At 40.5% G+C, this 26381-nt stretch overlaps 1 protein-coding gene and 1 long non-coding RNA gene across 11 annotated transcripts in view; one reads left to right on the forward strand and one right to left on the reverse strand.

Moving 5' to 3' along the window:
- DMD (dystrophin) overlaps positions 1–26381 on the reverse strand; it is a 2113108-nt gene that overhangs the window by 175690 nt on the left and 1911037 nt on the right. For all 10 annotated transcript variants that reach the window (XM_064573900.1, XM_064573902.1, XM_064573903.1 and 7 more), the window contains one exon: positions 26247–26307. In XM_064573900.1, the coding sequence (XP_064429970.1) occupies positions 26247–26307 (61 nt within the window). The remainder of the gene's footprint in view (positions 1–26246; positions 26308–26381) is intronic.
- On the forward strand, positions 11491–19960 carry LOC135361912 (uncharacterized). Its single transcript, XR_010406076.1, has 3 exons — positions 11491–11605; positions 16677–16874; positions 19085–19960. It is a non-coding gene; the product is annotated as an uncharacterized LOC135361912 (long non-coding RNA).

The raw sequence follows: 26381 nt of genomic DNA on the forward strand, positions 1-26381 counted from the left end.
GAAACCTGCAGTATTCTGAACAATTCCCCTGAGAAAACTGTTTATGGCTCCCTTTATAGTGGGTCAAGAGACTCTGATTTCCAGCACAGAACTATTTTATAGGCCTCTTTTCTAAGCCTCATCTAAAGGAAGACAAGCGAGTCCTAATGGTATAAAGAACTACTCCGAGCTAAGTCAAAGGATTACAGTTGGCCAAGTGGGAATAAATAACAGGGTTCATAACTGCAATGTCCGCTCACACAAATTTTAGTCATAATGCTGCTGGTGCCAAGGCATAAATGCTCTCACATCTCCTCCAATTGGAAGAACTTTCTTATTGGCACCAGGGTCCCAGGCTTTTCATTATCCTTTAGGTTTCATGCTCTGCACACGGACTGGCACGGCTCTAAATTGAATGAGACCTTAGAGTACTAGAGGTCAAGTAGGATCTTTCTAAAACATTAGTTCTTTCTTCATTATTTGCATTTCTATGTCACAACACACACTTTGGCATCTGTAGAGTGATCTACTCTTTAGAAAATTAATCTTTTCTAAAGTATGTACTTAATTTCCTGCCCCCGATATAATGATGTATAGAGAAAGCATGGTCACTTGCAAATACTGATGGCTCAGCTAGGGAAAGTGATAGATAGAAAATTGGAGAAAAGCCCATGAAATCTTAAGTCTATAATTATATGCTACATTTCTAATGGGACGACCCATGTCACCCTCCACCCCACGTTCCTCGGACAGTGGTAAACAGCCTCGTCTGATGATCCATACGCCCAAGAAGGAGCAGAGGGGTTGAAAAGGAACAAGCAGTAGAGATGCCATCCAAAGCCCACCACCCCCAGAGTGACGGAGTAGGTGACTAGCAGTGAATGTGAGAACCTTCTGTTTGTGTAGTTCCTTTGGAAACCTATTGTATAAATCTTCTTTGAATTTATATGTATGTTATAAGAGAAAACCTCAGAATATTGAGAAGGAGGATAGCATGTTTGGGGGTTATTGCCTTTGGGATTCTATTTAGTTTTTGGCTTTGTGAGATCTGTCGGAACGAAAAGCTATCTTCGAAACCTTTCCATTACGTAAGAGAAAAAGAAAGAGTGGGTGCTGGTACCAGAAGGTCAGAGGTGGTTTTCAGAGCAGTCGGTTGTGGATCCCTGCCTGATGAATCGGAGTTATTCTTACACAGTGCATATTATACATACAGACATCTGAGGCTTGTACTGCCTCTCAACAGGGTTAAGGTAGATGGAAAATCTGAAGCAAGAGCTCTTTTCTGGTCACCATGTCTGTGGGTATGCATACATATGAACTCCGTGGCCCTACTTTCCTAGAGCACACAGTTGATTATATGGTTGCTGCGGGGGCGGGGGGGGGGGTGCTACCTTTCGATACCACAGGAACGCTAAGTTACAGTCCGCTGGCTGAGTGGCTCAAGTCATCTAGGGACTCACCCAGTGTGGGACTAACTGAAAGCCATGCCTTCTGCCCCATTTTGTTTTACTGGCGTGAGCTAGCACAGGCTTGTCTTTAGGCACCTGAGTGGAATGTACAACTTCTTGTCCTCACACGTAGCAGGGAAGACAACTGTGATTCATGCTGAACAGTAAAAGGTACATGCATAACTGCCTACCTCCAAGCTTGGGGCAATACTTCTAGGTTTGAGCTGTGGCATTTGTGTATCATAAATGAAAATAAAGCTTCGCTTCAATTTCATAATTACCTATGACTGGTCTGAATTAGAAGCAGCTGGTAGGTCAATATGGTGCTCTTTTTATGCATTTTAGTGAAAAAAAAATGAATGCTAGATATACCACTGTTAAAGTTTTTCAGAATATTAGAATTCAAACACACACACACTAGTATAATACCATTACTTGAGACTCAGCTAAGATAACATTAGTCTCTATTTGACTCACTTTTTAATTTCATCTAAAGATGAATGAGAATAATCATTGACCTGTATCTACAACATGGTTCTCTTTTTTCCTAAATGAGTTCACTAGAGGATCTAATAGCATAAATCTATTCCCCACGAATTAAGTGCAAAAATCATGAATGCATCTAACACTTTTAGACTGAACCAAATATTTTCGTGACTACAGATTCTCTTGGTCCACACATAGGGAACTGTATCGGTGAACAGTGGGTTGGCAATGAGTAAATGCTGCTCAGCAGGTCAGACATGTACAGCTGGAGAAAGATCATGAAATTTTGCTAGTATACTAGGGAAAATACAAATCTAGAAAGAATACGATCGCATTGCCATTAAAAAAAATTCTATACAGACTTAGAGATCTAGTACAGTACAACGTACGCACGAGAAACATTAATTATCTACTAAGAGAGTTTCAGTAGGCTCTGCCTTTGAAGATTTTTTTTCTTTTTTTGGAAAACAAAATACAACAAAACACCTCACGGTGCCCTGAATGCTAATGATAGAAGACTGTTGCTATGGTGATGCTAATTTCAACACTGTTGCCCGTGGACTTCACATGAACTCGCTGTTTCAACTTCTGCAAATGTCATTTACAAAATGAAAACCCATTAATGATTAGCAGGGGCACAATGTTCCACTTTAATTAGAATAATAAGGAATGCCGATGCACAAAGTAGAGGTTTGTGAATTGCTACTGAGCCTACACTGTCAAAATTAATTACTACCGATGAGGATTTGGTTCTGTTTTTTTAAAGGAAGCTTTAGAATAGAACAGTTGTATTTTGACTTAAAAGGAATTTAAAACTCTCCCTTTTTAAATTTGAAGAAAAAAAAGTCTCCCAAAAGTACACATAAAAACTCTGAAGAGCAAAACAAATTATAACCAAGGGTCAGGTATTTCTAATTGAGTAAGAACACAAGAGAAACCAACTAATTGTTAGTTTTTTTAAAAGGCAGGACAGGATGATGGGAGATAAGTTGTTTAAATATTTAAAAAATAAATGTGGAAAAAGTACTGCATATGACAAATATCTTGATACTGGATGTATTTTGATTTATGTGTTCACACAAGGAAATGTGGAGAACACTTAACAGAACTGGAAATAGATGAGGAAAGAAATAAATTACATTCACTCTGATGGCAAAAGACTGACTTACCTTAAAACAAATTTTTTTTTTCCAACTGAACAAATTTTGAGGGAACATCTAAAGATAGATTGCGGGGCAATGTATTACATACGTACATTTGTTTTCATATGGTTCACTTCAACATCTGCCTTAGACAATTTTATTTTCAATGCTGTAAATTCCCATTCGGGGTCATCCTCTAGTGGGTGAAATCATTTTATGCCACTGGTGTAACCAACCAACTATTGGGGGGGGGTGTTTTGGAGGCAGAAGGAGCAAAACACGTTTTTCAAGTATTAGACAAATCTTCCTACTGAAGTTCCAAACCAGTGAACTTTGGCAAGATATGATCAAGGGATATGACATCAATATTCTATGTAGTCTCTAGAGCGCTCCCTAAAAACCCCCATCTTGTTCCGGGTCTTGAGTCAAGCAACAGTTTAAGGTCTGTAGAGAACTATCAAATTACCTGTGTTATTGAGGAGAAAGCAGAATTTGTGGTAGTCTTACTTATCTACCTGATATTATGCCAAAAGTATTTCAGTTGGGAAGATACCTGACACGTGCCTTCAAAGGGGTAAAGAAAGAAGTACCTTTGCATCTAAGTATAAACTTGCACTGTGCAACAGAAGGTAGGATACAATTATATAAAAGTAATATTATGTGCCATTATGTAAGTGTAAATATAAATTATATACATTATTTCATTAGGACAAATTTAAAAACTGGAAGAACAATTACCAACATGTTCATAGCAGCTGCCTGGGTGGTTATGGTTGATTTTGAAATTTTTTTCTTTATCCTTTTTTAAAATGTTTTCCATAATGAACATTTATCACTTTTGTTATGAGAGGAAAAAACCTGTCAACATTAATTTTCCAAAATATTGCTCAGCCTTCTGGTTTCAACTGAGAGATGTAGAGAGCTGCAAAGATGTAGCTCCCACACTCACAACAAGAAAAATCTAGACGGATACATTAACTACTTTTCATCAACCTATCAGAGAAATGAGATTATAGGATGACCAGCTGCCCCGAAATTGGAGAGAGGTGCCTTCAGCAAGACACGGGGCCTGAACGTTTGGATACCCAGGGCAGAGGCCACCAGATGGTATATGAACTGGTAGGGAGGACACTCCTGGAGGCCACGTGAGGCCCTGAGTGTGAAGCTCCCTGGGGGCTGTAGTCATAGGAAAGTTCCCAACCTTTTACAGGCTTTTCCCTCCAGGAACTGCACTAGGATCTCACAGGGAGGAGGGGGAGAATCTGGATAAAGCTCCCCCCATCCTAGGTGGTGCTGAGTAGAGAAGGGCCAGCCACTGTGAACCTGCCCAGAACTTTCTCCCATGAGGAAGTAAAGGCTTGATCTGCAGAGGAAAGGACATCACTTGAGGGCACTGGCTGAAATACTATCCCAGTTGGGGGAAGGGAATACCACTCAGATGGAGACCCCCCCAATTCATCCTTGTTTAAAAAAACAGAAAAGAAAAAAAGCCTTAATCTGCAGGGAAAAGGGCCTCAAGGTCACAGACTGAGAACACTGGCAGATACCCACTACAACCGGGGGAAGGGCGTGGGAGGGGAGAAACGTCTACCCCTGGAGGAGGGGCAGAAGCAACTATGAAGGCCATGCCCCCAGGATCCAGGCCAACTGTGTGTTAATCAGAACCCTAGAAGGGCCCTCCCCTACACCCCATCATCACAATAACATGCCTCCAGTAATAAAACAAGGTTACCAGAGGAATTTGAAGGCCCTAGTGCCCAAAGTAACAACATAGGTTAACAAAGATAATAACCACAGTAACAACAAAACTTCAAATACAGCCTACCTCCCAACCAGATTCAGATAAATCACCATACGAAAGGTCTATTTACCTCAGTATTTCCTCCTCTGTATAAGATGTCTTTCACCCCCCAAATGCAAGTCAGGCCCATGGAAGAAAAGTCACAGTCTAAAGAGACAAAGCAATCATCACATCTAGACTCAGATCTATGTTCCAGATGTTGGAACTCTCAGAGAGATTTGGAATAACCATAATTAATATGTTAAAAGCTTTAATAAGAAAGGAAGAGAGTAGAAAGCTTAGATAGGAAATTTCAGCAGAGAGCTGGAAACCAGGTGAATCAAATGGAAATGCTAGTCATCAAAAACACAATAAGCATAACGAAGAATGCTTTAAATGGGCTCATCTGTAGATTTGACACAGACAAGGCAAGAGTCAGGGAATGTGAAGATAGGGCCACAAAAATGACACAAAAGGAAAGGAAACTGAAAGGGAAAAACAGTGAACAAAATTCTGCAGGTTTTTTTTAAGTTTATTTCTTTAGTAATCCCTCTACAGGATCCCAAGATCAAGAGTCGCCCGCTCTCTTGACTGAGCCAGCCACGTGTCCCCCAAATTCTGCAGTTTTTAACGCAAATGTAATAGTTTCTTAGCATTAGTGAGAGCTCAAAACAAGTTACTTGTCAGATTAAGTAATTTTGGTGCAACTCTGCTGATCAAAAATCAAGAACTACATATGAATTAGTTTACTCACTGAAGCAAGCTCCAAATGGCAACCAAGTTGGTACAAAGTATTTCACGGGCCAGTGATAGTCCAGATGTATAATGATGTATTTTTAACATGTTTGTTTCAGATTAAGAGTTTTAGGAAATAATAATAATAAAAAAAAAGGTCTAGAATACAGAGTGACAGCTAAATTTTCTCCCACTGCCCAGGATTAGTAGCAGTTAACATTCTGCCTTTGCCAACAGCTTCTTTTTAAACAAAATAAAACAGTGAGGAGGAAATTAAGGTCCCCTTTGATTTCCCCACCCCGACACAACAACCAGTATGATAATTTGAATGTGTATCTGTATGAATTTTAAATTTTTTCATTTTATTGTTTTAAAAAAATCAGTCTTAAAATTCACTTTTAATACTGCAACTGTACTTCAAAAAGCAAAGAGCTTTAAAAATCGCCCTTGCACAACTTATTGATTTATTTTTAATTAATTTTAAAGGTTTTATTTATTTTTAAAATATTTTATTTATTTATTTGAGAGAGAAAGAGTGAGAGTGAGAGAAAGCACGAGCAGGGGAAGGGGCAGAGGAAGAGGGAGAAGCAGACTCCTGCTGAGCAGGGAACCCAACGAGGGGCTCAATCCCAGGACGCTGAGATCATGACCTGAGCCAAAGGCAGACGCTTAACCCACTGAGCCACCCAGGATCCCTGCCCTCCCACAATTTAGCATTACAATCTCATTAATACCCATGGTTTCACTTACCAGTTATACACAAGTGCTATCGAAATTAGTAACTCCAACCCAGACCCACCTACCTCTCTTCTGGACTCTAGACACTTATCATCTGTCTACTTGGAAGTTTCTTGGATGTTACAAATCATCTCAAACTCCAATGTCCACAATCATATTGCCACCCAAATGTGGTCTTTCTTCAGCGTTCCCTAACTCGCTATAAAGAGTTATGAACTGTCCATTGCCAAGAAATTGAGGAGTGATTCCTTGACATGTTTCTCTTTTTCTTTGCAACCCCTCCCCATGTCACCTATCCTTAAGCCCCAAGGATATTTACCTCCTAAATCTCTCTCCTTCTCAACATCTCCAATCTACCATCATCAAGGTCCAACTACCATCATCTCTCACCTGGATTTCATCAATAACCTTTCACTATTTGCATGTAATAGTGTAATTCATGTAATTCATCCACAACAGCCAGAGAGCTTTTCAAGTTTTCTCTCTGTCCCCTCCAACAACAGTCACACTGTCATTTTAATTCCTTGTGTTGACCAGTTGCCTCCTTCTGAAGTGCCTGAACACATGATCTTACCCCTTGTCTGTGTGAATCCTCATTCATACTTATTATCTCTCTGGCACACACACTATGGTAAATAAATACATATTGAATGAATCCATCAGTCAAGAGCATACCTTTAAACAGCTACTTGAGATTTTTCTTAGGCAAGGAGAATCCAACCATTTCTTAAGTGCATTCGAATTAAGGGACATTTTAGCATTTGTGTGAAATTTTGAAAGCTCTAACAAATAACAGTTTCTGTTTTTACAAACATAACTGAGGTTAAGCAAAATATACCAAGTAAAAAATAACTTCATACTAAACTGGCTAATTATGGGTGAAAGTGGCCATTTATGCTTTGACAATGATCAGAGACAGCCTTATAAACTATGCCACTTTAATGAATAATAATGCATTTTATAGTTTTATGCTTTCATTTTAGCATTTCAGAACAGTTCATGAATATACCAATTAATCTCTGCAATGGTATTGTACTCCTCTATCACAGGCCAATTCAAGGAAGTAAATCACACAACGGACTTCGAAAGCCTAGGGAAAAGTCTCAGATGCCTAAGAAAAAGCTCTCTACTTCTTGCACCTTGTTGATGTATGTTTTTATAGTTTTATATAGATCATTAATATCAAACTAAAATAAAAAGAGATTAGCTCTTTTATTTATTTAAATCCTATGTAAACTTATTAAGTAATCTTTTATTTTGAGGGCAATTTTTTATTGTTATAAAATATATGTAACATGAAATTTACCATTTTAGCCATTTGTAAGTGTACAATTCAGTGGCATTAAGTACATTCACAATGTGCGCGGTACAACCATCACTACTATCCATTTCCAGAACTTTTTTTATCATCCCCCCAAAAAAACCCTCTATATCCATTCAACCATAACTCCCCTTCCCTCTTCACCTCCTTCCTGGGCAACCATTAATCTACTTACTATCTCGATGAATTTGACTCTTGTAGGTACCTCATAAGTGGAATCATATAGCATTTGTCCTTTTGTGTCTGGCTTACTTCAGTTAGCATAGTATTTTAAAGGTTCATTCATGTTATAAGATGTATCAGAATTTTGTTCTGTTGTAAGGCTGAGTAATATTCCATCATACATATGTACCAGTTTGCTACCTAGTCATCTGTTCATGGACATTTGGGTTGTCTCCACCTATTGGCTGCTGCCAATAATGCTACTATGAACATTAGTGATGGCATTATCTGTTTCAGTTGTTGCTTCCAATTCTTCTGGATATCCACCTTGAAGCGCAATTGCTGAATCAGATGATCATTCTATCTGTAACTTATTTGGGGAACTACTGAACCGTTTTCCATAGTGGCTGTGTCATTTTACATTCCCGCCAGCAATGTCCTGGGTTGCAATTTCTCCATGTCTTCAGCCACGCTTTTTTTTTTTTTTTTTTTTTTACAATAGCCATTCTACTGGGTGTAATGTGGTATCTCATCGTGGGTTTTGTTTTTTGTTTTTGATGTGCATTTCCCATCATTCCCTGTCCCTGGTTATTTTCGTTCCACTCAAAGCATTAAACATTTTGAATCATCGGTGTTACTTCTTTGCAAAAATATGCTCTCTTAACATCTATGCAGGCATAGCCAACAGCAACTGGCTGCCTCACTGGCCCAACTTTGGCCCCAGGTCCTGGGCGTTCGATGCCTATGTGGTTCACCAGGAAGGCGGGAAGTGCTCTGGGGGTTGCAGGAGTTCCGGGAGGACCTCGGCTACGCCTGGATTGCTCATTACCATATCTCTGGTGCCTAATAGAGTATCTGGCACAGTAGCACCCAATAAATACAGCTTGGTTAATTAATTCAACAAATCTATTCATTAACACATTTGCCTTTGGCAGAGCAGAGAGAAGTTTAGTATCGCGAAGTTTCTTCTCTCATACCCATGTGATGGCATTTCGTTCAAGGTCTCTAAGAACCACGCGCATGTGAAGGACTCCTCAAGTTAGAGTCCTTGGCCTGACCTTTTCCTTGAGCTTCAGATTTGTATTTCCGGCTGCACGCCTGGGTCCCCGATCGGTGCCTCAAGCTTAAAAGATCTAACTATTGGTAGCCAGTAGGTACTACTGGAGACCAAAAGCTCTCCCAGTCACCCACTGGTGCTGTTCCTGGCCTCTAAGACAGATCTCTTGTTTTCCCCTACCAACCTTTTTTTTTTTTTTTTTTTTTTTTAAAGATTTTATTTATTTATTTGACAGAGAGAGACACAGCAAGAGAGAAAACACAAGCAGGGGGAGGGGGAGAGGGAAAGCAGGCTTCCCGCGGAGCAGGGAGCCCGATGCGGGGCTCGATCCCAGGACCCTGGAATCAGGACCTGAGCTGAAGGCAGACGCTTAACGACTGAACCACCCAGGCATCCCTCCCCTACCAACCTTGCTCATCCTCAGGTATGTGTTCCCGCCAAAAGCTGAGGAGACCTCTGCATTGCCCTCTTTCCCTTCGTCCTGACCCCTAAGGCATCAGCAAGACCTGCTGATGGCTTCCAAAACACACCTCCCAACTCCTTCTCCTGATCTCCACTGCTACTGTTATCAAATCTACCACTAGTGTTTTCCACACACCTACCTGGTCTCTCTGTTTCCACCCTGGCCCCTCCTCTTTCCTCATCTCCACCCTACATGACCCACCAAGGATATTCACACAGCAGTTAGTTACTGCCCATCTTGTCTGTTCTCAACCTGTAACTATAACAAAGCACCAGCAGAAAACAAAACAATAAAGCGAACACCTCCATCAACCTTTAACTGGGACACTCAGAAAAGTCAATGTTTATATTTCAAAAGTTTACCTTCTTGGGGTTGCAGAAAGAGTGTATTCAGGGCTCAACTTCAAGATCCATCTTACTTACACACCAGATACACTTTGCTACTATGGACCAAATGAAAGTAAGTCTACTTTCTACTGTGGATGCTAAAATAGAAGGAGGAGCAAGATGGCAGAGGAGTAGGAGACCTAAATTTTGTCTGGTCCCAGGGATTCAGCTAGATAGTTATCAAACTATTCAGAACACCTACAAACTCAACAGGAGATGAAGAAAAGAATAGCAGCAATTCTATGAACAGAAAAACAACGACTTTCTGGAAGGTAGGACGTGTGGAGAAGTGAATCCGAGGCGATACTTGGGAAGATAGGACATTAAAATAAACATACACACAAAACATACGGTCTGACAAAATGGTTTTTCGTTGTTGTTGTTATTCATAGTTGTATGATTTGAACTCTCACGGAAAACAACCCGAGGAAGTCCCAGGCAGTTAGGCATTTAAAGGACTGTCTTCTTTCTTTGAAAAGGATACACAAAACTTGGAAATTGGAAAAATATATTTACTGGGGTACTCAAATCAAAGTATCAAGAACTGCCCAATTTAGAGTTTATCTGAAATTAGTTTTCAAGTTAGAAAAAACTGGATTCAATTATATCTTTATAGTGTCTATTATATACTAAGAGTGGCTTACATATCTTCAGATTGGCTTATAAACAGAAGTGATGCCACTGTACTCAGGGTCACTCCCTGTATCTAGAGTAATGAAGATCACTGAGTGACACAATTAATGTAAGGGCATACGGTAGTCCCCCCTTATCCACAGGGCATACATTCCAATCCCTCCGCCACCACTGGATGCCTGAAACAGCAGAGAGTACCAAACCCTAGATATACTATGTTTTTTCCTATACATACATATGATAAAGTTTCATTTATAAATTAGGCACAGTAAGAGATTAATGGCAATAACTAATAATAAAATACAACAATTATAACAAACGATAATAAACATTATGTGAATGCCATCTTTCTCTCTAAATATCCTACTGTACTGCACTCCCTTCTTCTTGTGATGATGTGACATGGTAAGATGTCTAACATGATGAGCTGAGGTGAGCATAACCATGTGGACAACTTTGATGTAGCGTTAGGCTACTATTGACTTTCTAACAATACGTCAGAAGGAACATCACCTGCTTCCAGACCGCGGAGGACCCCACGTAACCAAAACCGTGCAAAGCGAAACCATGGATGGGAGTGGGGACCTACTGTACAGAGTATTTGAACAGACCTATAGAATTTACAGCTTTAGATACTTAGGCCTAAATTTAATCTCCTAGGAGTTTTTTTTTTTTAATTTATTTCACCTCTGCCTTAGTTCGGTGTTTTATATCCCAACTGAAATTTCCCACAGATTTCCTTGGGTGTGTTATTAATCTATACAACAACCATCATCTGTTCACTGTAACCACCACTATTAATGATCTTTGTCATTATTTTACCATGTCTCTGCTTGTAGTTTGCAATCCTAAATTGACGAAGTACTCCAAATAAATTCAGAAGCTGGTAGAGTCAAGCCTGAAGCTCTGAATAAAGTTACCATCTTGGAGAAGTATATCCAACAACCCTAAGTACTCTTTTCTTTACTCTCTGTTTATAAAATTTGGTGATAAAGGTGTTTGTTCACTACAGACCTAGAGGTTATTTGGATAAAAATATTGCTGGTCTGGGATTCATGCTTCCCCAAGCAATACTGATTTGCTGGGGGATTTTTTTCTCCTGTTCCTATTCAGTGTTTTTAATTTAAAATATTTTATGTTTATGTTGTTTTTTTCCCAATGTTTTATTGAATTAATCCTATATTTTTCAGGCCACAGCAACCACCATAAAGGTATGGCCCAAACTGTCAGATGATATTATTCAGCATTCCTCTGCTCATCCCATATCCTTCAGAGGTAGCTATTTTTATACATTCTATTAGACATCGGGATTTTTAGGTTTTAATTTTAAAGAAATGTTCCACATCTGAGCCCTCTGATATACTCTGAGTTATAGTTACAACTACAGTCAAATAACTTCTCAGGAAAAATGACTTTGTAGTTTGAACATCTTTTCTCCATACCTTCCATATTAATTTTTTCCAGTTCAAAAGTCAAAACAAGATTAGTAGGCTTTGAATCTACCAACAAGTAGAGAAAGATCAGACTTTCACCCCAACATTGAGCTGCTTCCTTTCAGCTTATACATCTTCTCCTCAAGCAATACATTCAAGGACTTGGAATATAATTGGCAATTTTGTTGATGATGAATTAGATTGGGCGGAGTAAGGAGGACTTTTGCTCCTCGTGGTGCTTACGGTAAAAAGAAATGGCTTGGCAGCTGAGTGGATGAAATACGAAGTTAGATAACCAACTCTAAGTTCCTTAATAATAAAGTCTATTTAAAAAGATACAACTGAATGACTTTTTCCCCTCTTACCAAAAACAAAACAAAATTGTATTTGAAAAAAAAAACTGGCTCTCTTTTTACCAACATTCGACATTTATGCAATGAATCTCATTTGTATGCACTTGTTAATGACATCCAATATTCACTAGCGAAAGGCAAGAACTGCTTGTGTGGAACTAAATTTCCTTCCCCCCTGGATGCCACTGTGGCTCTTCCTCAACGTCTCTCTTAGACTCTACGCACTTACCTCCTCCCAGTTTCTTTCCAATTCTTTTAATAGTAAGACATAGGCTTATGTGCCCTCATGGAACAACCTCAGCTTCTGGAGGCAGCTGGTGCCTGTTGATAGGAGTAGAACTTGAAAGCATTTTCCTAAGATATCCTGGTAACAGTTTTGGCAACAGGAGCTACTAAAGGAATACATTCATTTAAAAATACTTTCTCTAAAACAGCAACTTTCAAAGATTTATGGTTTATAGCACCGTTCAATGAGGCAACCAGCTCCATCAAGCATTTCTCTCTGCTTTCCACCAAAGAAAATACAGAAAACGAAGGTGCTGATGGCTAAAACTGCCTTCAAAATATAATTTAATCAGAGGATGCCGGTGAGATTACCTAGAACACAAACATTATATAGAATGCCTTTAATCTGCTATTATCTCTTCCTTTAAGAGAATATGTATTAGGAGCATGGCTCAGTTCCCCCAAATGTGTTGATTTTTCCTCAAAATCAAAACAAACTATCCAGTATTTATTCTCATTTTTTCCTGTGTCAGATAATAAATTGCTAAGGGTGACGCAAACATGTATAAGGCACAAGCATTGTCAAGGAGTTTAAAGTTTAACTGGGGAGATGAGGGATCTGAAAATTACCAAAAACATTTCAAGAGTTAAACAGTAAAGATGGCTTAAGGACTATCTTTAAGATCTAGTCTAAGGTAACGTCAGAAAAATAGAATGGGTATTAAGGAGGACACGTACTGCATGGAGCACTGGGTGTTACATGAAAACAATGAATCATGGAACACTACATCAAAAACTAATGATGACTAACAAAATAAAATAAAAATAAATAAATAAAATAAAATAAAATAAAAAAATTGAATGTCACTTATATAATGTTCTTTTTTAAAAATTTTAAAAGGATTTTATTTGAGAGAGAGAAAGAAAGCGTGCATGTGAGAGCAGGGAGAGGAGCAGAGCAGAGGGAGATGGACAAGTAGACTCCACGCTGAGCGCAGAGCCCCATGTGGGGCTCGATCTCATGACCCTGAGATCATGACCTGAGCTGAAATCAAGAGTCGGACACTCAACTGACTGAGCCACCCAGGTGCCCCTATATAATTTTCAATATAAAATTTAAAAAATATTTATAACACTTAAAAAAATTTTATAACAGTTACAAAAATAACAGTTATGTCCCTCACTAATCTTGACCCTGGCCTTAGACTTGAGACTTAGACTTTCTGAGAACTGGAGACAACAAAGTAAGGGGAAATATTTGGGCCCACTCATCCTACTTTTCTTTCCTTTCTCTCCCTGCAAAGGCAATTTTTAAATTAAAATAAATATATATTGTGTAGGTATAAAGCACTGAATTTCAAATTGGACTCACATAAATCATAGATTCTTACCTAGTACCGATCTTCACTAATGAGTTGAAGGCATAGATAAAACATTCTTTCCCTGGAGGACCCTGAAATCAGCAGACACATGTTTCCAAAATAGCCCTGGTGTTTTACGTTATGATACATTCTGGTTTCGTGTTAACAGAAAAGTCTTCATTACTCACAAATCCATACATTCCAAGTTTATTTACGATACGTAAAATAGCCGGACCACGTATATCCTGCTAAAAACATTGGATACGTAGGACTTTCAGGTATCCTTCTGCTAGTTCAAATGCCATTAATGAGATTGACAAGGAGGTCTGGGAGGTCATTAGCATGTTTATAAGGTGGTCTGTTGAGTTGAGGTTGTTCATACCCCCTCACCACCCCTAGGGAATGAGTCACAGGCCTACTTTTCATACCCTTTCCTTCACTCCCCTCCTCAGCCCCTTGCCGCTCCTCCTTTCCTCTCTTGCTCTCACTCTCCTCCCTCTAGCTATAAAGATATTTACACTTTGAACTTTTGCTTATACCTATGATGCCTGACCCCTCCTGCTCCATCTAGAGTTCATTCTTTTTTGGTGGGATTTTTTTTTTTTTTCTGGCAAAAAAGTTCCTGTAGTACTGAAAGAAGTGAGATTGAGGAAGAAGCATTAACCTGGCCTTGTATCTGATAAAGCACTTCTTTTTCTGGATTAGTACAGGGTGACTGTATATTCAGACAGAGATTTTTCTTAATCTATAGGAAATCTAAATTATTCTTTATCTTTGAAAACGTATTAATTGCTCCCACTGGTTTGGTGATTTTAAGTCATTATAGGAGAAAGTATATGAGATACTTCTTTCCCACCATGTGGTTATGATAATAAAACTCGAGAGATATCACTCTGCAATAAGGTGAGATCTTCTACATGCAATACATGGGCTGACCCAATGCTCAATGCCTAGGGAAGCCATAACTTATGGCCAGAGGCCATATGTATTTGCCTTGTAAGGCAAGAACCATAGGCCTAGGATTTATGGGAAAGATGAGACTTCCTTTGTTGCCAGAAGGAGGGGATAGTGTCAAATTCAAGGATGTGCCCTAGTGTTGAAAAGGCTCCCGAAGAGCTGTTCTAGTCCACCTGAGCTGACCATGTCCTAACCTCTCAAAAGTCTTAGAATTGGGAATATGAGGAGAAACACATTCCATGGCATCTATCAGGTTACTGTTTTGGCCATACCCTCATCTTAGTGAAGCCCTGATGGAGGTGGCAGGATGTGACTCGGATTCTTGGCTTTCTCAGCTTCCATGGAGATAGGATCAAGGTGGAGCAGGTATTGGCTTCATTTTATTTCTTTTTTTTTTTTTTTAAAGATTTATTTATTTATTTGAGAGAGCGAGAATGAGAGAGAGAGAGTACATGAGATGGGGGAGGGTTAGAGGGAGAAGCAGGCTCCTCGCCGAGCAGGGAGCCTGATGCGGGACTCGATCCCGGGACTCCAGGATCATGACCTGAGCTGAAGGCAGTCGCTTAACCAAGTGAGCCACCCAGGCGCCCCGGCTTCATTTTATTTCTTCTTGCTCTTTATTGCCAAAAGTAGCAAAGAGAAAATAACGTCTCTGCAAGAGCATAGTGGAAGAAGCTGATTGGGCAGGTAAGCCAAGGAAAAACCACGAGCAACGCAGGGAAGGCCTACAGAGGAGCGCAAGTGGTACCCAAGATGGCAGCCACACAGTGGTGGTCTGGCCATGCTTGGTTACACTAAGGGCCAGTTTTTAACCAACAATACTAGGAAGCTGAAACAGCTGGGAGCAACAAGTGAGGTTTATGTTTAATATTATTTTTTAAATCTCAATTCTCTACCCCTTTAGTCAATGTTTTTTCTCCCAACCCTCAACAGCCCTATCACTAAATATGTCTCCTCTTGCATCTTGTGTGTCCCCGATAAGCTGGCCTCTGCCCTTAGGAGCCAGCAACCACCTCCTCTCTGACTTTACCATACCTAGGCAGGGAGCTTCATGCAACTCTGATCCTTTGGAGCATGCATGTGGGCAGTGAGGCTAAGGACTGTGGGAGTCCTAGACAGAGGGTAAGCTGGGGGGAAGCCAACTGATGTCATAGGGTTGGTGAGAAAGGTGCAAAGCCATGTCATTATTAGTGTGACTTAAGCCACCAACCTCTCTGACTCTCAGCTATGTCCTCTTTACTGGATAATAATTGACAGTCTTATCTTCATAAATGGGAAAGATACAACTAGTCTGTCACTTAACACTTAGTAGGCACACATTAAACTGTGCTTTTTAAAAAAAATATTTATTTATTTATTTTAGAGTGGGGGAGAGAGAGAGCATGAGCAGGTTGGGGGGCAGAGGGAGAGAAGAGAGAGAATCTCAAGCAGACTCCCCACTGAGCATGGAGCCTGATGCGGGGCTTGATCCCAAGACCATGATATCTCATGACCTGAGCTGAAATCAAGAGTCGGACATTCAACTGACTGAGCCACTCAGGTGCCCCTACACTTTGCTTTTCATCCTGTCTAGATTATATGGACTGTAACTTCATAGAAAGCTCAAGTCTAAGGGAAAGTGACCAAACCTAAAGGAAACAACAACAAAAAATTCCTTCTAAAACAGCAGAGAAGTTAAGTTAAAAATTACTCTTTGTGCTGACTATCTGACATGCAGTGGCTTTGGGGACCAAGATGGATGTGGATAAGCTGAGAAAGAAAAACAGAAAAAGCAATTGAAAATTTCAGAAGGAGAAGGAAAGCTTCTCCGTTTCATCTACCCGGGAGTTAATGATAACACAAAAGATGTGATCATTTGCTCAATGCTGACAGTGGGCTGAGCCTCATATAGGACCTGTTCTTAAGAGCTTTCCAGGCTGCTGAAAGCAGAGATTTTTTTTCTCTCTTGTACAGGGGTTTTAAAATTTTGCAATGTGACAACACTGATTTATACAATGTGCTCAATTTATTTTTTTAGAAGAAGAAACTGCATGTGTGTGTGTGCACACGAACGTTCTCCCAGAAAGAATTCCTTCTCCTTACCCACTGTTCTACTCCCGAATTCCACCCCTCCTGACTCCTCCACCTCGCCCCCCAGTCCCCTGGAACAAAGAAGGGGAAGACTGAATGGGATTTGGAGTTTTCCTGCTGAGAAAGGGACATTTTCTACAACCAGGTCAGTGTTTAAAGGGCTAATGCTCTAAGGAAATTATCCAAAGGGGAGAGGCAGTTCAAGGTTATTAAGTTATTTTCAAATGTCTTGGCTGCTGCTGACCTTTGTGAAGGCAACAGGATGCTGCTTCCCAGGGGGACAGGATATGAAGCAATTAGAGAAGCCTAGGAGAGGCTCAGGAATGTTTGGGAATTCACACATACCCCAAATTATGTGGGAACTCCAAAAATGAAAATAAACTAATTTGATCAAGGACATATTTGCGTCCTAGAAAATATTCTAAACATGTAGCTAATACTGGATGTATCTGTGCAAGTGTTTTCCTACAAGTCCAACACTCAGTATTTAGTAGTTGTCAATTAGTCTTCAACGGACTTTCAGAGAAGAGAAGGAAAGCTAATTAATAATAATCCTTATGTGCCAGAAAGTAGAGGGTGTGAGGTTAAGCAAATTTGTCCAGTAACAGAGTCAGAGTATGATAAAGCTGGGCTTCCAACACAGCTTGATCTGAAGTGACAGCCTGTTTTTTTCTACTACACGATTATGGAAGCAAGTGCATGTTTAAGAATGTTCGAAAAAGAAAAGGAAGGAATAGCTGGAATGATTTACTTTTCTTCTTTTGGGACAACAGACCTAAATATATATATATATATTTCAAATTTATTTATTTGAGAGAGAGAGAATGAGAGAGCACATGAGAGAAGGGAGGGTCAGAAGGAGAAGCAGACTCCCTGCCGAGCAGGGAGCCCGATGCGGGACTCGATCCAGGGACTCCAGGATCATGACCTGAGCCGAAGGCAGTCGCTTAACCAACTGAGGCCACCCAGGCGCCCTGGACCTAAATATATTTTATACACACTCTCACATTCCCAAAAGTGCCACAAATGAGTCAGGGGACTCTTATGTTGTACCTATGTAATACAATAGAGTTTTTGGCCTGTATTCAACATTCTATTTTAGTTGCCACGTATATGTATCTTTGTATCCATGCTGCCAACTTTAAGCATTACCCATACCACACAGAATGTTACAAAAATCTTCTTTAAAATAAAAACTTATCAATGCTGTTCTCTTAAGATTCAGGGGCTACTAGATCTCAGCCCAAAAAGTAGGTCCTGTATACAAATGCTTAGTGAACACAGTGGTTGATCAATTTAAATCTCTATTGACCTACTAGAAAACCAAGAATAGGAAAAACAGAAAACAAAAAACAACAACAAAAAAACCCAGTTCTATTGAAACAAAGAAAGCCAGAACTCAGAGTGGTCTTAGGCATTAAGCTAGTTCTGCTTCCTTACTGTTGATGGGGAAACTCAGTCCCAGATGGACTCAATTATAACCCAAATCATATTGTTAGATAAACACAGAACAGAATCGAGATCTCAGGATTTGGTATATACCATTCAGACTCGCATGCTAAGGATTTTCTCCTAGGTACCAGCTATAGGAGACATGATTAACTCCATAAGAGACTCAGCGTGCTTTCTATGATTAAAGTTGATATCTAGAGGATATAAGAGACCCATTCAGGTGGGACATCTAAATCGATACACAGATGCTAGAAGATTTTCTGAAGGTAAAAGTAGTCAGCAAAGTGCAAGGCATGCGGAATTACTGGTGTACATTCCTTCCTTCATTCACATATCTACTGAGCACGTGCTATGTCGGGGAGGCTCTGTGTGAGAAAAGAGACAAAGTGCCTATCCTCATGGAGTCTGTTATTTCAGTCAATGTTATATGTTTTTTTAAAAATTTTTTATTTTTATTTTTAAAGATTTTTATTTATTTATTTGACAGAGAGAGATAGCGAGAGCAGGAACACAAGCAGGGGGAGTGGGAGAGGGAGAAGCAGGCTTCCTGCCGAGCAGGGAGCCCGATGTGGGACTCGATCCCAGGACCCTGGGATCATGACCTGAGCCGAAGGCAGACGCTTAACGACTGAGCCACCCAGGCGCCCAGTCAATGTTATATGTTACAGCTTATGCAACTTTCAGTAAAGAGGGCTGTGAGATTTTTTTATGAACCTTTGAGACGCGGAAGATACCAACATTTTCATCTACCCACAAGGTCTACAAAACCAAAGGCCAGACTCGGCACTCCACAGCCCAATGGTGTCGCATTCAATCTCTTCCAGTTAACATCTTAAACTGAGTTGTTTTCATGATTATATCATCAATTATTCATTACTGACTATTCCTTCATTGTGGTTGCAGAGCTTAATGAGACTCGGCTAATGTGACCTTTGGAACCATCAAACTGTGGAGGAGAAAGCCCAGCAGAGAAGACTGACCTCTGGGTTATCTTTGTGTACTAAAGCCTTTTGAAAAGTCAGAGCACCAGGCTTTTGGCAGCGATTTCACAAATTTAATTACCCACAGATATTCACCAGTATCCTCAAAGATTGACAGCTGAAATTAGACAGCTGATTCTGTTACATCCACTCCCTATTATCAATGGTGCTAAACAGCAAAGTGAAAAAAAGGTTTAATATTGTTTGTCCTTTATCCTGAGAAGACTGATGGCACAGTAAGAATTCTCAAGGGTGATCTGAAGATCCATTTTCATTCCTCTGGAAAACTGTTAAGAACAATTTTTATTTCCAAGTCAATATTCATAAAACCAGAGAATGTCAGGGCTGGAAATGACATGTGGTATCATGTGATTCAGCCCCCTTAGATGACGGATGAAGAAACTGAGGCCCAGAGACTGTAAGTGATTCACCTGAGGGCAAATAGCTAGTTGAGGGGTACCTGGCTGGCTCAGTCGGTACAGTGTATGACTCCTGATCTCAGGGTTGTGAGTTCGAGCCCACACCAGGTGTAGACATTACTTAAATAAATAAAACTTAAAAAAATAGCTGATTGATAGGCTGAAATTACACTTCAAGTCTTCTGATGCCTGCTCTATCTACTCATTTCATAGGGCATATACCTCTGCCAATCTTAACCAATGTTTAAACGGAATGTGAGAAGATCAGTATCATTCCTAGAACAGTGAGGTATCAGGAATGAGACCTAGGGGAATATTTTTTTTTTTTTTTTTAAGATTTATTTTTTTATTTATTTGAGAGAGCGAGAATGAGAGAGAGAGAGAGAGTACATGAGAGGGGGGAGGGTCAGAGGGAGAAGCAGGCTCCCCGCTGAGCAGGGAGCCCGAAGCGGGACTCAATCCCGGGACTCCAGGATCATGACCTGAGCCGAAGGCAGTCGCCTAACCAACTGAGCCACCCAGGTGCTCCAGGGGAATATTTTCTAAGTTGGATATCATAATCCAGTGTTCTTTATAATAAGAGCCCTTCTCATTCTCAGAAAATGTATCCACTGCAAACCAGCGAACACAGGTACTTAGCACAGTGGTCGCTGTTAAACCTGAGACGTAGCCGAGGCGCCTGGGTGGCTCAGTTGGTTAAGCGACTGCCTTCGGCTGAGGTCATGATCCCGGAGTCCTGGGATCGAGTCCCACATTGGGCTCCCGGCTCAGCGGGGAGCCTGCTTCTCCCTCTGACCCTCCCCCCTCTCATGCTGTTTCTCTCTCTCTCTCTCAAATAAATAAATAAATAAAATCTTTAAAAAAACAAAAAAATAAAAAAAAAACTGAGACGTAGCCAACTGCTCCTTCCTCTATAAATACAGGTACTGAAATAGTGAGCGATAACTCAAAGGAACAAATAAACTCACCCAAACTTGAATCAGAGCAACTCCTGGCACAAATAATAGGGAGCTGGAGCAAGAACAAGGGCAAGATATGCTTTAAATGTGGTATGGGGGGGCGCCTGGGTGGCTCAGTTGGTTAAGCGACTGCCTTCGGCTCAGGTCATGATCCCAGGGTCCTGGGATGGAGCCCTGGGTCGGGCTCCCTGCTCTGCGGGAAGCCCGCTTCTCCCTCTCCCACTCCCCCTGCTTGTGTTTCCTCTCTCGCTGTGTCTCTCTCTGTCAAATAAATAAATAAAATCTTTAAAAAAAAAAAATAAATGTGGTATGGGGAGTGGATTTGGAATCTGAAAAACCGCCCAGAAAATAGTAATCAAGGCCCTCTGGTCCAGAGGAAGGTGGTGTCAAAACTGAGATGCTACTGGGGGTAGGGAGCATGGGCACTTACAGTTAGAGCACGACTCAGCAATTTAATTGAGAAGAGAGCAACAGGATGCAAGAAGACACAAACCCCGAAAGGTACGTCTAAGGCAGATGGCCACAATTCCATGCAGTGTCAAATACTGGAACCAGTGGAGCCGCAGGAATGGTAGCCATAGAGGACGGGAGAGTCGGGACCTCAAGCAGCCACTGTGGCAACAGACACCGTAACAGTAATGAGAAATGTTGCCTGGAGCGACTGCTGGCTTCAGGCAAGGAGGTTTTATATTGCATTTGGCTAAGCAGGAATCACCAGAGAGTTGTGAGCAGCTCACATGCAGTAGGTGGCTGCAGAAACACGCCTGGGATTGAGGGCAGAGAGAAGGGCAGATCAAGGTCATTTGACACCATCTACAGCAATGTGGACAACATCCCAAATGACCCGCAGGAAAAGAGAGACACTCCTGTGGACCTGAGCTGCTTCCTGAGCAAGGCATGTAAAAAAGAGCTGAACAGTTAGCATATTCCCCGGAACCCCATTTTTCATTCTCCTGTGAAGTGCTTCAGAGATAATGAGACAGGGAACCTCCTGGAATGCCTTCCTGGTGATCGAGTCAGCAGGTTTCCTACTGGGTTTCAGTAGTGAATGCCTCCTGGTTTTTTTTACCACGGCAGCGTCTTTGAAAGGGGAAAGGACCAGCTTGTCTGAAACCCGAAGCCTTCCTGGGGGCCAGCTGGCAGAAACAGAAGGGCAAACACTTCAGCCGGTATTACAGAAAAGTAGCAGCAAAGCAACCTCCGGCCAGAACTAATATAGGGAGAACAAGCTGTGACCTCAATCGGTTTCTCCATCTCTCACCAATGGGAGACGGCAAAGAGCGTTTACTTTCCTCACAAGCGAGCCAAGAGTAGAGACAATGCTAACAAATGTAATAACCAATATTTGGGCCGTCCCAGTCACGACATCCCAAGGAAGATGTAACAGAACTGGAAGAGATCCAGGGAAAAGCAGCTAAGATGATCAAGGGGAATACTTATCTTTCATTCAAGGACAGGCTAAGAACCTAAAAAGGATTAGAGCTTCTCAGACTGGGAAGATGAAAATGAAAAGGGGGTTGTAAGGGGATGTGAGATTAAAGTCTACTTTGGTAAATACCATTGTATTCACTGAATTCTGCAGCCCTTAATGGGGGCCATCCCTTGAGGTTCAAAAATGTACAGTGAAGAGAAACTGCAATATACCTTTATTTCTTTACACCGAAATCAGCAGATTCATGGGACTCAATCTTCTGAAGACAAGGTTGAAGAGGAGAATGGAGGAAGTAAGAAACCGCTGGATAAACTCAATGCCAACTGATTTACGGTGGACTATTAAGAAATGGTCAGGATGCATCCTAATTTTTTAAGATGGAAATTACTAGGTTAACTGACGAACAGCCACTGGTGTCTGCATCTGGGATGGAGTTCTTGGCTAGTTGCCCTAGTGGTCTGACCCAGTGTGCTATTTCTTATGCTCTTATTATGTCATCTATGCAGGAACATACTGCATGCAAGTTTGGGATTCCTAAATTCTTTTGACAGTCCAGAACACAGAAGAATAATTTTCTAACTCATTAAGAAAGCAAGAGAGTCCCAGCTCTTGGCTCTGTTCGGTTTACCCATATGGGAGTATGCAACATAAAAAGGTGAAAGAAATCCTAACAGAATGCAGCAGCTGGTTAAAGGCTATTATATTGAAATTTTCATGAGTTTGACAGTAGGCCAGGAAACTACAAAATGGCAGAGAGTGGAAAAGGCAGTTGTAACAGGTTGAACATTGTAGGTGATTATTTTTTCAGGGGCAATGAAAGCTGTAATCAAATAACCTGAAAGAGACACTGGCAGGAATAAGAGAGTCCCCAGGGAGAGAGAATATGAAAACTGTAACAATGATGAATGCTACGGACTAATAAACTAGACAAACATGTAGTTTGAAGTATCAAAATCAAGATTCTTAGCATCATATGAAAAGCTGGTGTCAGGATGCAGGCATAAACACTGTCTGATTTGCAAGCTAGAGCAGAAGATGCTGGTAATGACTTACAACCTCAAGCACGAGTGCACAACTCAACAACTAACTGGAATGGGGTTACTGGTGCAGAAACCTCTGGTTATTTAGGTGATCAGTTTATCCCAGCATTGAAAAGGAAAAATTATTAAGTATTGAAAAAAAAGATCCAGAGGGGGCGCCTGGGGGGCACAGGCAGTTAAGCATCCGACCCTTGGTTTCAGCTCAGGTCTGATCTCAGGGTCCTGAGATCAAGCCCCACGTCGGGCTCTGTGCTCAGTGTCAAGTCTGCTTGGGTTTCTCTCTCCCTCTTCCTCTGCCCCTCCCTGTCCATGCACATGCATGCACTCTCTCTCTCTAAAATAAATGAACAAATCTTAAAAAAAAGAAAGATCCAGAGAAGACATCTGGCTTTGTGCCTGGAAATGTGTGCTTAAAACTCTTGAATGCAAGTTGAGACAAGGTAACAAAGAGGAAGGACAAGGGTGGGGACTGGTTGAAGTAATGTCATTATAAACTTATTAGTATTGTTATTTGTGGATAAATAAGGCATCTCGAATTACAAATAGCATTAGCCAGTGCATGAAGTCCACTGAACCTTGTACATCAAAGTAATTTGCTATGAAAAGAATCTTTTAGACAACAGTAATATGTAATAATAAATCACAAATGACACTAGTCATCTGTTTGTTGACAATGTATATTTTCTGAACACATGTTCTCCCTACATTAGCTTAACATTTTAGAGGTATATTTGAGAAATTCTATTATCTCTAATTTCAAATAGATTATAATTTTTAGAAATACATGATCTCCAGAAAGTTTCAGAGGTATTTTTGAGCAGTTATGTAATTCCTCGTTCCTAGAAACGGACTCCTTCAGAGGGTTTGGGGTCTCCAGACTCCCCTTTCTACTGATTTTTTGTCTATTGCTCTATGTCTCTTACTAGTAAATCAGGCAGAATGATAGCCCTAAATTAAACATCAAGATTTGAGCTTTTTAAATGGTTACCTGGAGAAACTGGAGTGGGTTTAGGGAGCATATCTGCAGCTAATTAAACAGTGGAAAAATAGAATTCGTATGCTTTTTTAAAATAAGAATTTATATTATGTTAATGATTAAAATAAAGAATTTTAAAAATAAAGATAAACTTCTTGAAAAGCTGAGATCTTGTTTTTGGACTTGGGCAAGACCATTCAATGAGTCACACTCATTGATTCTTAGAGCTATGAAGCCCTTAGATATCACCAAATCCAACTTCTTATTTTATGAATGAGACACCAAGGTCTGCACAGGTTAAGTGACTTGCCCAAGGCCACACCATCAACTCATGACAGAGCCAGGACCAGAAATCAAGTTTTCTTGTTTCCTGATCTGTGCCCTTATCAACACTGCCACCACGATCTTCAAGTCGGTGAAGGAACACCGGAAAAGAGGGGGACAGAGAGAGGGTAGCTGCTCTCTGATACCACCAAGGAGCAGCAAGAGACTAGTTATGGGGGTGGTGGTGGGGGAATTATAGGTTTTCTTTAATTTGTCTCCTTTTTATTTTTGGACAGAATTCATGTTCATTGCCACACAGCAATGATCTGGGATCTTTTGCAGTGGGTGTAACATCAGGGAGAAGATAAATATTTAGGGAAAGAATATTGGCAGGGGTGGGGGTGGGGGGAATGCTAGGAATCCCCGTGAGATATTTAATAAGCCCCCAACAGGAATAATCTGGAGAATAATGGCTTGAAGATGTTTTGGGTTCTCAGGTGGTCTTCCAACCTTGGCTATAAAAGAAGAGTCTTTGTCTAGTAAAGACCATCTCTTCATCTATCAGAAAGAATTGGATAAAGTGAGAGATTTATAAACAGGTTGAAGGAGTAGCAGGTTCCAAAAATCTTAGGTCCCAAAAATTTATGATGACCAAGACACTGGAGATGACTGGGAGGAGCCTGAATTAAGTGTTCCACAAAATATACAGTGGATGTAAAGCCATACAGTGCGTGTCTAAATCAACTTATCATTTAATAACACAGGTGATTTAAAATAGGTATTAAAATATGTAGAGTGACTGAATTAATAATTATACAGAATGAAAATACTACAATACAATAAAAGAAGAAAAATAAAAAGCAGGATCAAAGCAAATTGAAGGAGAATGTTTAAAGGTAAGAGATACCTTGCCTGGAAAAATTTAATAAGACAAAGCTTTCCTAAAGGATGTATTTCTCCTTGAAGAGTCCAAAGAGTTCCCTCACCCCCATTCTTCTGGGTTAACACAATTGAGGCACGCAATCTAATTTCTGGAGAACCGTGGTAATGAAGATCTAGGATTGCTGATATTGCTGTAGACCTGAATTATGAAGAATTGATCAGCAGTGGAAGAACAGAAAGTGACCTGATAAAACATGGGAGGCCGAAACAATGGGAACACGTGGAGTATTTTTAGTCAGACTCATGAAAGAAGCAGGTTCAAAGACTTTAGTTGGTACTGAAGATTATTTCATGAAGCCGACGAAATTAAATTGTTGAGACAGCGGATTCAAAGTGAAATTGAAGTTGAACTCTATTGCACCATCAATGGAAACTGTTAAGGTATCATCATGAGTCCATATCCTCCCTCCTCTCCCTTCCACGTTGACCCGATGTATCATAATTTGTATTTCATGCAGCATCCCATGGAAGGCGCTTCTAAGCACCTGTATTCCTTTGACTGACATAAATGGCCCCAGAAAACAGTATCATTCTGTTGTCATTATGTGAAAAATGCTGAGTGCTATGTATCGAGAATGAACACTCAGCTCCACACATCCGGGCCCGCCGCTGACTGCCTTTTGGGTACGTGAACTATTTATTCACCTAAAACACTCTGTGTACATTGAGCTGCAGAAAGCATCCATCTTTGCTGAAAAAGAAATGTGGGCAAACCCCCAAATAAATGAAACTGTCCTTATAAATATTCACTCCCACTATCAGTAATATTATCTGCAGCTTTTTGTTCGAGTGTGGAAAATCCACTCCACCCCAATCACAAAACACAACATATATGCTGTGTCAAATGGGTTTTTCCTAAAGGCAGCTCCCTATTGCATCAGCACATTTGCAGTGGTAATTTTAGCATGAGTTGACTAGCCAAGCTTCCTCGTGGAATGAAGAACTAGGTATTGTAGGCCAGGTTAACGTCACATTTCAGAAATACATTCACTTGTGAATATGCAGATTAGCCACAATAAATGCCCTTTTAGGAATGTGATGCTTCGGACTTACTTGATATAGTAGGGCACTTTGTTTGGTGAGATGGCTCTCTCCCAGGGACCCTGGACAGAAGCTGAAAGAGAGGGAAAGAAAAAGGCAAGGAGGTTAAGCTCACCACAAACAAGAAAGACAACATTAATCTCCAGA

The sequence above is a fragment of the Mirounga angustirostris genome, unplaced genomic scaffold (assembly GCF_029215605.1).
Source record: "Mirounga angustirostris isolate CCGP_5_RB_7025 unplaced genomic scaffold, mMirAng1.0.hap1 SCAF_11, whole genome shotgun sequence".
Lineage (NCBI taxonomy): Eukaryota > Metazoa > Chordata > Mammalia > Carnivora > Phocidae > Mirounga > Mirounga angustirostris.